Source organism: Filicampus tigris, chromosome 10 (genome assembly GCF_054856515.1).
Source record: "Filicampus tigris isolate MCC_2025a chromosome 10, RoL_Ftig_1.0, whole genome shotgun sequence".
Classification (NCBI taxonomy): Eukaryota; Metazoa; Chordata; class Actinopteri; order Syngnathiformes; family Syngnathidae; genus Filicampus; species Filicampus tigris.
In genome coordinates this window covers 22080735-22094727 of record NC_141226.1, presented here as the reverse complement: position 1 = coordinate 22094727, position 13993 = coordinate 22080735, and the positions used below count along the sequence as shown (strand labels likewise).

At 40.3% G+C, this 13993-nt stretch overlaps 2 protein-coding genes and 1 long non-coding RNA gene across 3 annotated transcripts; 1 reads left to right on the top strand and 2 right to left on the bottom strand.

Moving 5' to 3' along the window:
• Positions 1-616: 616 nt before the first annotated feature.
• LOC147141341 (gamma-crystallin N-A-like) lies at positions 617-3948 on the bottom strand. The gene is made up of 4 exons (XM_086044119.1): positions 3792-3948; positions 2294-2542; positions 1515-1660; positions 617-881 (listed from the first exon to the last, which is right to left on the bottom strand). The coding sequence occupies exons 1-4, from the start codon at positions 3810-3812 to the stop codon at positions 746-748; spliced, it is 552 nt and encodes a 183-aa protein (XP_085900245.1). The 5' UTR covers positions 3813-3948; the 3' UTR covers positions 617-745.
• A 1177-nt stretch (positions 3949-5125) lies between these two features.
• ly97.3 (lymphocyte antigen 97, tandem duplicate 3) lies at positions 5126-7551 on the top strand. The gene is made up of 4 exons (XM_086043238.1): positions 5126-5267; positions 5927-6006; positions 7143-7265; positions 7360-7551. The coding sequence occupies exons 2-4, from the start codon at positions 5958-5960 to the stop codon at positions 7467-7469; spliced, it is 282 nt and encodes a 93-aa protein (XP_085899364.1). The 5' UTR covers positions 5126-5267; positions 5927-5957; the 3' UTR covers positions 7470-7551.
• Positions 7552-9751: 2200 nt separating this feature from the next.
• On the bottom strand, positions 9752-11928 carry LOC147141339 (uncharacterized). Its single transcript, XR_015088449.1, has 4 exons — positions 11893-11928; positions 11734-11804; positions 10951-11073; positions 9752-10044 (listed from the first exon to the last, which is right to left on the bottom strand). It is a non-coding gene; the product is annotated as an uncharacterized LOC147141339 (long non-coding RNA).
• Between the last annotated feature and the right edge of the window lie 2065 nt (positions 11929-13993).

Sequence of the window (13993 nt, the reverse complement as noted above, 5' to 3'; positions counted from 1 at the left end):
TTCCTCAACTCACTGAATCGAATCACAACAAGTATCCATAATTATTTATAAATAGAGTTGTTGTTATGATATTTTATTTTTGGGCTGCAGTGAAACATAATACAGCACAAGTGAAGCCGAGGTCTGTCTTTTTATTCGTACTCTGGCGCCACCTGTAGACTGATAGGATGCATGTATTTTGTATTTAAATATATTTTTTAAATTAATTTTTCTTTTGTTTTTCTACTACGTCTCAAACGAAAGGTGTACTTCCGGTGTGCACACGTCATTAATAGTTAAATATTGCTGCGATCATTCTGATATTTTTCCAGAGGACGAAATAAGCATAAGTAGAGATGTGTCCACATAAATTCTGGTGACGCTTGATCGGCCATGGCAGTCTTCGCACATTAACATAGAAATGAAGCTTGACACTAGCCTTCCAAATAGGTGTGCCAAGAAAAATAACGGTTTCCCTTTTTTAATTTTTATTTCATTTTATTTATTTCAGTAAATTGAAGCAATATCATCATTTTATCAGCGTATACACTTTTTTTGTTTAGTGATGTGCCTTGAGTTTTTGTCTCTAATGTGTTCTTGCTCGTTAAAAGTTGGGAATCACAACGACAATATGACCTATGGTATATTGCTTTATTTGTGGCATTTGAATAAGGCGGTACAAAAGTGAAGCGGCAAGTGTGTCGTGTGTTCCTTCAGCTTTGACTGCTTTCCGGCCAGATATGCGCGAAGAGCTTCTGCGCACCACCTAAAAGTAGTTGGCTACCCTGCGAACAGACTGGATCTTGGGGTTGTCCGCCTGCCACTCGATGTGGCTGCCGTAGCTTCCTCGCTCGACCACGTACATGCGACCGCGGTAGTTGGGCTCCTCGTACAGCACCCAGCTGCGAAGACAGTTGATGTGTGTGTTTATTGTGTATCAAGGGGTTCAAACAGAGAGCAGAGTGTATTCCGCGATGCAAGCTTTTAGTCACAAGCGCAGGCAACGACGACCCTCCCCCATGATTCGTTCGACAACACTCGGGTATCATCGGCATTAAACATCCTGTCGTGTGGCCTGTCAAGTCAGGCCTTCAAAATAATCGCAATGTATCACATCGCCGTGAGTGCGAATCAGGAGGGAAGAGTTTGTAAAAAAAAAACAGACTGTTAAAAGTCTGGGATCATTTCACACTTATTAAAAGAAGCTAAAGTGCAATGTGCTAATTGCAAGGAACAAGTGGCCTAAGTTATGCAACTGCACTAGGAAGTAAACACCGTCGACTCATTTGAGAGGCGCGACTTGTCAAACGACGGAATTTAAGTCAGTCAAAGTCAATTCTCGTGGGTAAGTCTGACTCAAGTTATGTGACTGAAGTCTCCCACCTCTGCAACCTATATGAACGTCCTCTGCCAAACTTAATCCAACATTAATCGTCAGCATTGCATTAGTTCCCACTAGAATGTGTGTGCCTAATAAAGCGTACCTTGTCGTTTTAAATCTGTGTGTATGTGTGCGCGCGCCGTGTTGTACGTACGCTCCGTCTCCATATACTTTGAGGGACTTGATGCAGCTCTTAGTCAGGCCTCTGGCTTGCAGCAAGGGACAATCTTCGCTGAGCTCTACGCGCTGGCCGCTGAAGTTGTCTGCCTCAAACAACTCCAGTCTGTAGTGCTCGCCATGCTGGGGAGAAGAAGCGCAAGTAATGAACTACAATTACTTTGTTATTGGACTTAATTGGATTTAAAAAAAAATTTTTTTTTTGGGTGTCTGCACTTGAGTATTTTATTTTCTGCTGACTGTTTACTTTTACCACTAAACTGAAAAGAGATATCTGTACTTTCTATCGTTTAATTGATCAAACTAGGCTCCTTACTTGTTTCAATGTAAAAAAAAAAAGGGGGAAAAAAAGACGTACAAAGAGAGAGAGTTAAAGTCAACCACTGATTTTGCAAAACATGTACACAACAGCAACACAAAAGCGTGAGAATCACAAACTATTAACGATGATGACGCAACAAATTTGGACAGGCAATATATAAAAAAGGACAGGCAGCGTTGTCGGGAAAGCAGTCACACACGAATCCCTTTAAGTTTATTTATACACATTAAGATGGCAATTTTGCAAGAACTCTTAAAACATCCATCCATCCATCCATCCATCCATTATCCACTTGGGTGAAAAAATAATCCAAAACGGGTCAAAAAGGACTGGCTCAATTTTTTTGAGTTATTCATTTCACCCCCAAAATCCTTCATATCTGAAAAATGGCTTCATTTTGTCTTTCTTACCCCACCAAATATTTGCCTACCTACCATTCTGATTGGCCGGCAGGAGCCCATGTGGTCGTTGAGGGCGCTCCAGCGCTGGAATTCGGGATATTCGCCACGCTCCAGGACGTACTGCTGACCCTTGAAGTCGGGGTGGTCAAAACACACAAAGGCGCCGCTCTCCACTCGCACAGAGTTGACGCGGTTGACCAGGCCGCGCTCCTGGAAGTTGTCGCAGCTGCTGCACACCTCCAGCTTGCGGCCCGTGAAGCTCTTGCCCTCGTACAGCACGATCTGCCGTCGGAAAGGGGTCCACAGTGTTTGTTTTGGGGGAGTTCCGGGCTCATGGGGTTGTGCCCAGTACCAGTGCCCGGTTTTGACAATCGTTTGATTGAACCCCCGCCTATTCACAATTCGCCATTCGCAAATTCATCGGCTTGCAATTTTGTTCTGTAGAACCTAACTATTCAACAGACACCTATTGACAGAAAAAACTTAAATCAAATGCCCTTCTTCTGACATTTCAGGTAAACCTTCACTATTTTAAGACAAAAATATAATGCTTACTTTGATTGACCCTGCCATAGTGGTATTAAGTTAACACGAGGTTTATTAGTGATGTGAAATGAAATTGTAATACCATACACCCCCACCGAATCACAAATCATCACTATTTCCTAAGATGCTCCTCCTGCTTCTATGGCGCCATGTTAGCATCGGAGTAGCTAGCTTTAGCACGAGCCATCTTGACAACTGTTTTTCCGCCAGGAACCAGTTCGTGGTAATACCAATTTTTGGTTGACCGCAGAGGTTGGGGTGGGGGCACTGCTGGAGGGGGTGTTGATGACATAATAATCCTGATTGGAAAATAATCACAGACTGAAAAAAAAGTTGTTTTTTCAGCCAGGTACCAAATGGCCCGACTTAAAAAAAAAAGATGGGAATGTCTATTCTTGTATTAAAAACATAATAAAATCGCTAATTGAAAAGTAGGAATTGGTATTTTTACAAAAAAATGACCTTGTTAGCCATTTATTTTTGAAGATATTAAAATAATATTGAAGTGTTTGGGCTTCATATGGTGGTCACTGGATGCCGTCATTTGTGACCACAAACCCAATTAAAAAAAAACAACAATGCTGTAGGCCTACACTATAAACACACAATTTCACACAATCAACCAAATTCTTAACAGTCAATTAATGTATTATTCAGGTCATCCAAACACAGAATGCAGTGATGTCATCGACATCTCCAGCAAAAACTCAACGTATCACTACTACACCCCCACAGTCGCATTACTCGCCAAATCCTGCGTTCACGTACAATTTACAGAGAATTCACAAGACAGTTTTTGTCCGTAAGGATCAATGCCATCGCCTGGCATGCATATTACAGCAATTTCAGCATTTTTTTACAGGTCTGGGTGAAACTTTTTCCAAAAGGTGAAAAAAACAATCCGGTTTTGTTCTCGGTTATTATGGTACACTACTACCATTTGAGCTTTTTGGTGGTAGCGGCCTCCTCGCGATTGGGTACTCACCTTTCCTGAGCTCTGAGACATTTTCCACAGTTGTAGCTGTTCCAAACCCCCACCACGAGCCTGGCTCCGAGGATATATACAAAAGCATAACAATGGCGGGTTTAGACATTTTGCCACACGGGCACTTTCTCTTACATTGTGCCACTGCTGAGATGGGACTTTGGCTCACAATAGAGCCAGAGAGGCGTTTTTTATTTTGCGAAGCAGAGTTATTGGATTTACACATTTCTGCCAGCTGGGGCGCTTTCGTTCGTGCTCGAATGTTGTGGAGCTGATTCATTATTGATGTGGTAAAAAGTTTGGCGCCATGCTGCGCCCACACAAAATCTAGAATCTTTTGCAATTTTGCGTCAAATTCTATGCTATCGGACAATCTGAAGATGGCTAAAATGAGCCCAGAATGGTTGCTTCAAACGCAAATGACACACTTCCTGTTTCTTTTTATTTTTTTTATTTTTATTTTTTTATCCTTAGAGGATTGACCTCATCTGACTTTAGATTCTGTGTGGTCGGACTGATTAAGAATGCTGACTACAGAATTCATCAAAACAGTTTTGCCCCTGCCTGCGGCTTTGAGAAATACAACTTAAGCAGCAACAAGCAAACGTGATCATCTGCTACATATTCTGAATTTTGATTTCAGGCTTGTTTATTTAATTCCATCTTCATAAAATGGACGTAATTTGAATTTAAAGACTACCAGTTCCTGGAGGTGGTTAATTCTCAAAAAAAAGAAATAAAACGAGAATAAAATGTGAGATTATAGTTGTCAGTCATAAAACGTTTGGAGGAAATTTGTCACTTGATGAGATCATTAATTGTAATATTTTATACAAGCAACAGTAACAAAAATATTTACATAGCCAACCTTACATTTAATATGTTATTAATTGGACTTATTGTTTTCACAAACACTTGATATGGACTGCCAGGCTGGATCGTTCTTGATTGAATTTTCTTCATTTTGACCATATTTTCTTTGACGATTTCTAAACAGGGTGATAAACTCCTCAACAGGGGCCTCTATTATTCACAAAGTTTTGCTCTTCACCGTGGTAAGGGTTCATGACATTTCTATGATCCATAATTACAACAAGGCAAGACAAACAAATGTGCCAATCACAAAGGTGAACAGAAATGCTCCTGTAAGCTACCAACAATTGTCTTGAGGTTGAAACCTGGCGAGCCTTTGACCAACATCCGTGTGTCTTTTGTATCTCGATAGAAATGTGAAAAATGACTCCTCATGAGTGTTTGACAGATGCATATTTGCTTAAGTTTGGCGGCATTAATGGGCGGACACATCTTGCATAAGGTGATATGCCAGCATTGACCCCTGAACACGGTGGAGCACAGGCGCGGCGCGGCGTGGACGGACAAACCCAGTGGGGTCGAGCAAATACTTGCGGCTATAAAACGAGGCGGCAAGTCGGCAAGGTCATCGCTTTTACTGACAGAGGCCTAGAAATCTGCAAGGTCTGTATACTTTAAAGGAACTAGAGTGTTGATTTTTCCACGCTTAATACTTTGATTTGACACGGTTTTTAATAGCTTGTGTTTGATAGATACATCCAAAAACATTTTGTAATGTGTGTTGTAATGAGATAAAACGTCAGTCCATAATATTGTACTTTATAAGGACATACTGTAAAAACATCATTTAATAGAAATAAAAAACATTGAGTAGTTTTTGACATCACTGCATCAATTGAATTGCCACTGTGCTGCTCCAACTGGTTGTTCCCACCTTGGCCACCTGTGGACAGTGCAAGACACAAAGGACAGATACACTGTTCATTATGACAAAAAAAGAATATACAGTAATACTGCATGTACTGTTATATTGTCTATTTGTGTTGCTGCACCGTGTTCAAACTGTTGTTATGGCACCGCAGCATAGATGCTATATTGGTGTTAGCTAGCGGTTTTAAAAGCTCAGCTATTTGGATGTTTTAAAAACACAAAGTGTAATTCTATTTGTTTTATGTTTGGTTTGACAGTAAACTTCAACATTTTGTTTGAATCGTTATTTAAAGGCAGAGTTTGCACTTTCCAAACTGCTAGCAAGACTTAAATGTAGCCCCCTGCTGGCATAAATGTGTAACATGCAATACTGTATCTGTTTGTTGTGTCAGAGGCTGCGCTGTGCTCTTGGTGAATGTCACAATGAAGTTGTTGCTGTTAGCTTTAAGCGTCTCGCTGCTGTTGGCCGCAGGTGAGTGTCAATTCTCCACTTGCCTTTCATTGATTTTTTTTTTTTTTTTTTTTAAAGGAACAATATGGGATGGCGAAAGGGCATGTTTATTTTGCGTACTGTGCACATTTCATAACCAGCGGGTCATTGGCAAAGCAGCAATCTTATTGATTTTACACGGTGTTGAGGTCGTTGTTGTTGCTTCCCTGTGCTCTTCGTGGACTTTTTCAAAACAGGCGCAGCCCGATACCGGGTCTAGGTAATGCTAGACCCGTCAGAAATCTGCGTAGCCTTCAGACAGAATATCCATCCATCCATCCATCCATTCATCCATTATCGATACCGCTTAACATTAAGAAGCTCACATGTAGCGGTTTTAGGGTTGTTTGTGTTTTTTTTTTCTTTTTTACTGAGGGACTTCAATGTTCACATGGTCATTGACAGTGAGACCTGACTGGGAGGAACAACACTTCTCGGATTGTCGGTAACGATCGATCGCCATGTTCATTACCTGTCGTGTCGTTGAACTTGCACTCGGGTGAAAATATGGGCGGAGCTTTCAACGGATCACCACCTGGTGGTGTGTTAATTGGCTCTGATGGTGGGAGTGAAGATGGGCAGTGACTTTTCTTTTCTTTCTTTTTTTTTTTTTTTTTTTTTTTTTTTTTTTTACACAAAGCTGTGAACAAAACCACGTGCGCTACCGCTGCGCTCACACGAGTTGAACCAAAATACTTTCAAATTAATTTGTTACCACTTCCATATCATCTTGTCATCCAATAAAATGGGTTGAAAAAGTTCTGGGACCAGGCAGATCTGTTTCTGCCAAAGCGGAAATCTCTTTTCCCCGAAAATTCTGATTGGATGATGTTACAACCTTCAAAATGATAAATTAATAAATATATATTATATATATAAATTCATAGCAAATCTCGATAAAATCGATAATTGAGCACTCCAGACCTGAATATTGATATTTTGGTATCAATCCGCCCATCCCGAGTGAAGATGCCCGCCCAGCCTGGCTGACCCAAATGCGTTGTGAGGGTCTGCTGGGAACAACTCCCACCTGCGGCACTTCCAAGTTGCAATCATTCCTGAAGCAAGAAAGCTGCTGATTTGAGTCGATTTTCGTTGTGTTTTTTTTTTTTTGCCAGGTGAAGCCCTCAACTGCCATCACTGCGTGCCAAAATCAGCCGGCGAGGACTGCACGCTCACAGTGGAGACATGTGGACCTGAGAAAGATGGCTGCGCCGCCGCCAAGTTCACACAGGCTCCATGTGAGATTTGTTTGGTCATTAGGGACATGGTCCCTGTGAACGGGATGTTTTACATTTGAATTTGAAAATCATCTCCCCCTTCTTATTCCTCCAGATGGCCATTACCAGAAGTGCATGGCCATGTCTGACTGCCAGATGCTCAAGATGAACAATTTCATCCAGATGAAGTGCTGCAACGGCGACATGTGCAACATTTTTGACTAATAAATGAGCAAATGTCCATTTGTATGGTCACATACATTGTAAAAAGTAGTAAAAATAAATAAAAAGAAAAATGTTCCATCAACTTTGAGCCTGGCTGTGATTTGTGATGAGTTGATATTCTGCTCATTCAATCTGCTTTTTTTTTTTTTTTAAAAAAAAAGCCTTACCTACCATGGACACATCAAATATTTTTTTTCTAGATTTTAACATTGATATAATCAAAGATTTTGCAGTTTCATTCAAATCCAGTTGAAATCTTTGGGGAAAAAAAGTCACAATTGAGCTTTTAGTTCATTTAATCTTACAGGGAGAAAAGGGCAAAAATATAAGTCCGTTCCAGCATCCGCCGCCACCCCGGCACCTTCCCCCCACCCCACCCCAAAACCTATATTTTTTTCAGTGTGTTTTAATGATGAAAAATACCACCTTATAATACTATAGTACTTTAGAAAAACAGATGCACGGATTCACAATTAAAAAAAGAAAAATTCATAGTTTGGATTTTTCCCATTTTATCGTGATTTTATTCCTCTATTTCCTGCCATTTTTCATGAAAAACGTACATTGATTGTTTATCAGCGTTTGGAAGATTTTTTTTTTTTTTTGACAAGACATTACAAATTCCATTTTCCCACGTTTGCCCTTTCAAATGACGTGTATACAACTGCATAGTTGTTTCCCATCATCCGAGTGACTCACCCATCTGAGGTGTTATCCTTTTGAAGAGTTCACCTTTTAAACAATCTTCATTTGGCTGGATGAAAAGAACATTTTTGGGTGAGACACGGAGTGTCAAAAGTCATTTTTAATGTATGACGGGCACCGCTGAAAAATGAAAGGCGGGCCCGCAAATGGCCGTAATTAAGACAGCAGAAGGCACAGCCAGTGACAGAGCTAGACTTTTATTATTTGGGTTGCCCAAGGCTATCTCAGGGGATCCATAAAATTAAAAAAAAAAAAACTTGAAAACACGTTATTAACAATAATTTTTTTTTTTTATCTTGAATTAAATTAAATACACCCTTGTGAGGATAAGCGGTACAAATAATGGATGGATGGATAAATTAAACACACACACACAGTGCCCCCACAGCCCCCCTCTAGCACCGCCAGTGGCGCAACATACACTCATTGCAAATAATCAAAGGCGGCACCAGCTCTGCCTCAATTTGAGCAAGGAAAAACCCTGAATTGTACCAGCGATCATCAAAAGTTTTAGCACGAATCCGCCAAGAACAAACAATGTGGTTCCTTGTAAAGTGTGAACATCACTCATAACAATCAGAATAAGTACATATTAGAGAAGATGCTGGAGGAAAAAGGGCGGATGCCGTCACAACCCTGGTACTTCCATGTGAACTTTAATTCATCGTTCACTTTCACAACGTTTCAAAGAATCATATTTGGATCAGAAACTGAGCGTGTAGATGTGATGGTTAAATAAATACATGAAAAAGTTTAAAATTATGAATGACAATAAACTGGTACCACCTGACTGGCAGAAACCGAAAAACTACACATCTAAAAGGTGAATAGACGGGGAAAGATCCTGAACGTTACTTGCAGGATTATAGTTTCAACCAAATTCGATTGGATTAGAACGATTCAATGTAACGTCGTCTCGCACAGAACAACACAATGAAGTTGCTGCTCTTGGATTGGAAGCGGAAGTCAAACCAAAGATATTTTTTTCAAGAATATGTTCCCAGCAGGCCCACTAGTTGAAACGCGGCATCCCGATTAATTTTATGTTTGTGGAATATAAATTAAGCAGCAAAATGCACTCGTTTTTAGCCATCTGTGGAGCGGCCATTTTGTCTTCGTGTCCACTGAAAATGACATCACAACTGCTCACAGCGACCAATCACGGCTGACCTCTTTTCTGAATCTGAGCCGTGATTGGTCGTTGTGAGCAGTTGTGATGTCATTTTCAGTCGACACGAAGACAAAATGGCCGCACCCGGAGATTGCTAAAAAATGAGTGGATTAACACTTACTCTACAAACGCAATATTTATCAGAATGCCCTCTTTCAACTAGTGGGCTTACATAGAACCATTTTAAGTACAGTAACAAAGTGTTTATACACACACTCCCACTACGGACTTTAAACATCATCCGCTCCACTTAAATGAAATCTCACGTGTGATCATCATATGCGTGGATTCATTCATTCATTCACTCACTGGCTGGAGAATAAAGCGTGGACTGCATCGTGTTCCCCGCTGGGGATTTAAAAAGAGTTTTCAGTTTGTTTACAAAGCAATAACTGTGAGGCAAAAATATCTGCATGCATTTTATTGATTGGATCGTGAAAGTGTGGACAGGTACACATCATTTCATCATTTTAAGCAAAAAGGTGATTATTCTGTGGCTGTCATTTTGGATTGGATAGAGCCAGAGAGAGAAAATAGATCAACAAGTGCCCGAAAGGTTGCTGGCGCTCCATAGGATGCGATGCAGTTGCCATAATATTTAATTGTTACAGAGGGAGGATTGACAGCAATTTACGTTGTAGGTGGAAAATTGATGTTGTTGACAATCATCTTGGGTCATGCACATCCGCTGCTGGTAGCCTGACGGAGAAAGGAAAACATTGTTACTAACACAAAATCTGAAGTCAGAGGGTCAAACGGCTTTGTATTTTTTGTTTAACTTTTGGCAGCGCGGAGCGCTAGTGGTGAGCACATCTGCCTCGCAGTCAGGAGGACATTTCTGTCTGTGTGGGTGTGTGTGTGGGTGTGTGTGTGTGGTGTCTCCATCGTTCAAGTCATCTGCAAAGGTAGAATCGAGGCAACCGGACTTTTATTGTTTTTGGAAACCGTTTAGTTTCGTGCAACCGATTGATTTGCAAGATGGCTCGCTAGCCACGCCAGGCCACCGACAGGGGACACAACCGTCAGTAAGTAAAATTGGGGGACTCCATACCAAAAAAGGATGAACAGTTGAAGCTTTTTGGGTGAAACATTTTCAACATTGAAAGAAAAGTCCAGGTGCCTCGATTCAACCAACCAGGCGCCACAATTGAATTATTATTATTATTTTTTAAAACAGACGGATGAGCCCAATCACCTGTAATAATGTTAAAGTTAAAATATGTATGTAAAATAGTTCATTTTAATAATACAATAATATGTTCTCATTTGACCTTTTTAATATTCATATTTAATGACCCAATGATTTAATTCATCAAATTAAAAGGTGAAATGCAAATGTATGCAAATATAATGTTTTTGTTTGACTAAAATTTGTATTGGGTTATTAATCAATGAACAAATTACGCTGGTCAACACATTTTTTTTTTTTTTTTATCAGTTGGGGCAAGTAATTTTGTAAGACGTGTGACTTGAACGAGGACACTCGTTAATTGTAAATGGAACGACTTTCGGACAATAATTCGTTATAGTTTTGATTCAATGGAATCCGAGCGTCAACTCCATTTAATGGACTGTCAAACGTAAATGTTGTCAAACTAAACTTACTCGTGTCAGATTTCAAGGTCTTGGTGCCACAGCGTGTCTCCGTTGACGAGCACGTCTCCTTGTGCTTCTGACATGTCGACTGGCCTGGTAGCGGCACACATCGATAGCACTCCAAGGCTTCACCTGAGGAAAGTAAGCGCAAGCTAGAAAGGTGTGCCAAACGTCATCGAGTAGCACTTAGTCATTTCCGGAGTCCAGCCAACACCGCAAAATTTGAGTTTGGGGCCTCTGAACTAAACTTGTCTTTCTCCTTTGTAGTTCCGGTTCACCGTGTTCAAATCTGAGCTAGCATAGCTTGCCAGGGGAACTGTTGAGACGGTACAGCAGAACTGCGATGGACCGCGAGGACTGCTGGAAAAAAAACAACAAAAAAAACATAGGTACCCTCCTACCCGCTCTTGAGGACTTGCAAGAACCAAGACAAGAGCGGGAAAAATGATCTGGGACCCTCCGCATCCTGGTCGCCACTTTTTGCAGCTCCTTCCCTCAGCTAGCCGCTATCAAAGTCTACACAGCAGAACCAGCAGACATTCCAAAAAGCTTTTTCCCCTCTTGCCGTCAATTCCCGAATTTTTGCACATCCCAGTGACAGTAATACAACAATATGACATTCCAACATTGACAAGCACCGGCCCCCCAGCTATTGAATAATCCTATTACACAAACCCACGTTAACACACATTTCAAGAATTTTTTTTTGTTTTTTTTTTCTCCAGAGGGCATCCAAGTAGCCCGGAAATAAATGGAAATTGGACATTTGTCCGATGAAAGCTCCACACTCACCAGCTGCGAGAAGCAGGAAAAGGCCCAAAGCCAAGAGCATCAACTTCATTGTGCTGTTCGACACGAGTAGCCTGTGACGGAGAACGTTTGTATTATAATGACGTAAACAAGCAAAGCTACACTTGTGAAAACAAGACCAAGAAAAGTACAGCCACCTACCTTGCCGACTTGGAAATTTCGGCGTCAATGACCTGATATGTGTTATCGGTCCCTTTTGGGATTTTTTTTTTTTTTATATCGGCTCTTGTTGACTTATGTTTACACATTCAATGCCCGCCTGCCAATTATGCAGATGCCACTTGAAAAATGTGTCCGCCCTTTATCCTCCAGCCTCTTACAAAATATTTGTCACCCATCCATATAATAAGCATTTGTGAGATTTACACTTCAAAGGTTGTGTGTTCTTCTCAATTTAAATCATTCGACTGCCTCACCCATTTCTAAATTTGAAGACGTGCGGGTTGACGGGTTTTCGAGGGTCCTGCCAAGCAGGGCCGGAGCCAGAACGTGGCTAATGGGTGGGCCTGGAAAAATCAGGGTGGGCCTGAATATTTCTCTCACTGAAAACGATCATACTGTTCCGACGCATCGTATATTCAAATAAAATGACAAACTGAATATGGAGTTCAGATCTTCCTTAGACAACGGCAATTATGCCATTCTAAATATTCCATAGAATTGAATTCAATAGAAATAAAAAGCACAACGAAACATAAATTCAAACATAATTTAATAATAAAAATGTCATAATAATACATTTTTTTGTAAATACAAATTTTAAAGTACTCGATATATTTTTTTCATGAATCTCACTGGGTGGGCAGCCTGTCGATTTGGCTCCGCCCCTGCTTCCAAGTGGTGTAGCGGCCATCGGGCCACCGTCAATGTCGAACCCTGTCTCAACCTGGATTTCAACTTGTAACTGGGTCTATGTTTTTTTTTTTTTTTTTTTTTTTTTTTTTAAAGCTAACACTTTGATTTAAAGGAAAGTCAACCCAAAAATGTTCTTTACAATAATATGTTCTATGCGCCTCACTGCTCTAAACACAGCATTCAGATTAAAACTGTGGTTGTAGAATATGAGTGAAAAGAGCGAAATCCACCCGTTTTTAGCCGTCTCGGGGGTGGCCATTTTGACACTTGTGTCGACCGAAAATGACATCACGGTTGCTCTGGGCTCAAGTAACAACCAATCACGGCTCACCTGCTTTCTGAAGCCGAGCCATGATTGGTCGTTTACTTGAGCAACTGTGATGTCATTTTCAGGTGAGGGCAAGTTTCAGTTTTTGATCGGGTCTGAATATTCCAAATGGGGTGTGTACATGAAGCATTTTTATTTTAATCCGAATAAATGTGTCCACGTAAATGTAGCCATTGTACACGCAATATACTATCCAGTATGCAAACACAAGCCTTATTCTCTGGACCAGTATGACCTGGTCGCTGTCTTTTCAGAATTCCCGCACATATACTGGATGATTGATTGCAACAAATGATTGAGATGTGATCCGGAAAGCTTGAAACCTTGAGAACATTTGATGAAATTGTGTTTTTAGCTCAAATAAAAAGGCGTACGAAACTATGGTGGGTACTGGGTGCAGATTGCAGCCCAAAGGCACTGTTAAAAATGTTTTTAATTAGTAGCAAACACATGACTTGGGTAATCAGATTAGTTTAATGAGCACATGCGCATGACAACTGAGTTTGTGACTTCAAAGCAGAATTTGGATCGAATTAGGGATACAATTTCGAGTTTCAAGCCAAGGTTACGGTTCAAAACAAAGGATAGGAATTCAAATTGGGGGTTTGAATCCAGACAAAAAATGAATATTCTAAAAAGTGAAAAAGTTTAATATTTGGGGAAAAATAACAAAAAGTCCTTATATTCACAAAAGGGAGCAATAAAGCATTTTGTTTCCAAAGAAAAATGATGTCATGATAAAAAGAAAACATAATATTTAGAAGCCCCCGGAAAAAGTCCGAATAAATAAAGACAAATTCTGCTGAGAAAGTCATAGAATAATGTAAGACAAACATCTTTATTCTCAAAATAAAACAACATCTTCAACGGGGTAAAAAATAGAATATTCTCAAAAACAGAAACTAACTTGCTTATATTCCCCCCCCCCCCAAAAAAAAATATCTTCTGAGAAAATAGTTCTAAGAAGTTGAAAGCAATGTATTGCGCAATGTAATATAAAAGCATAACGTATTGTACCGTAATCATTTTCCCTGTGGGAGTATATCATGTCTAAGCTAA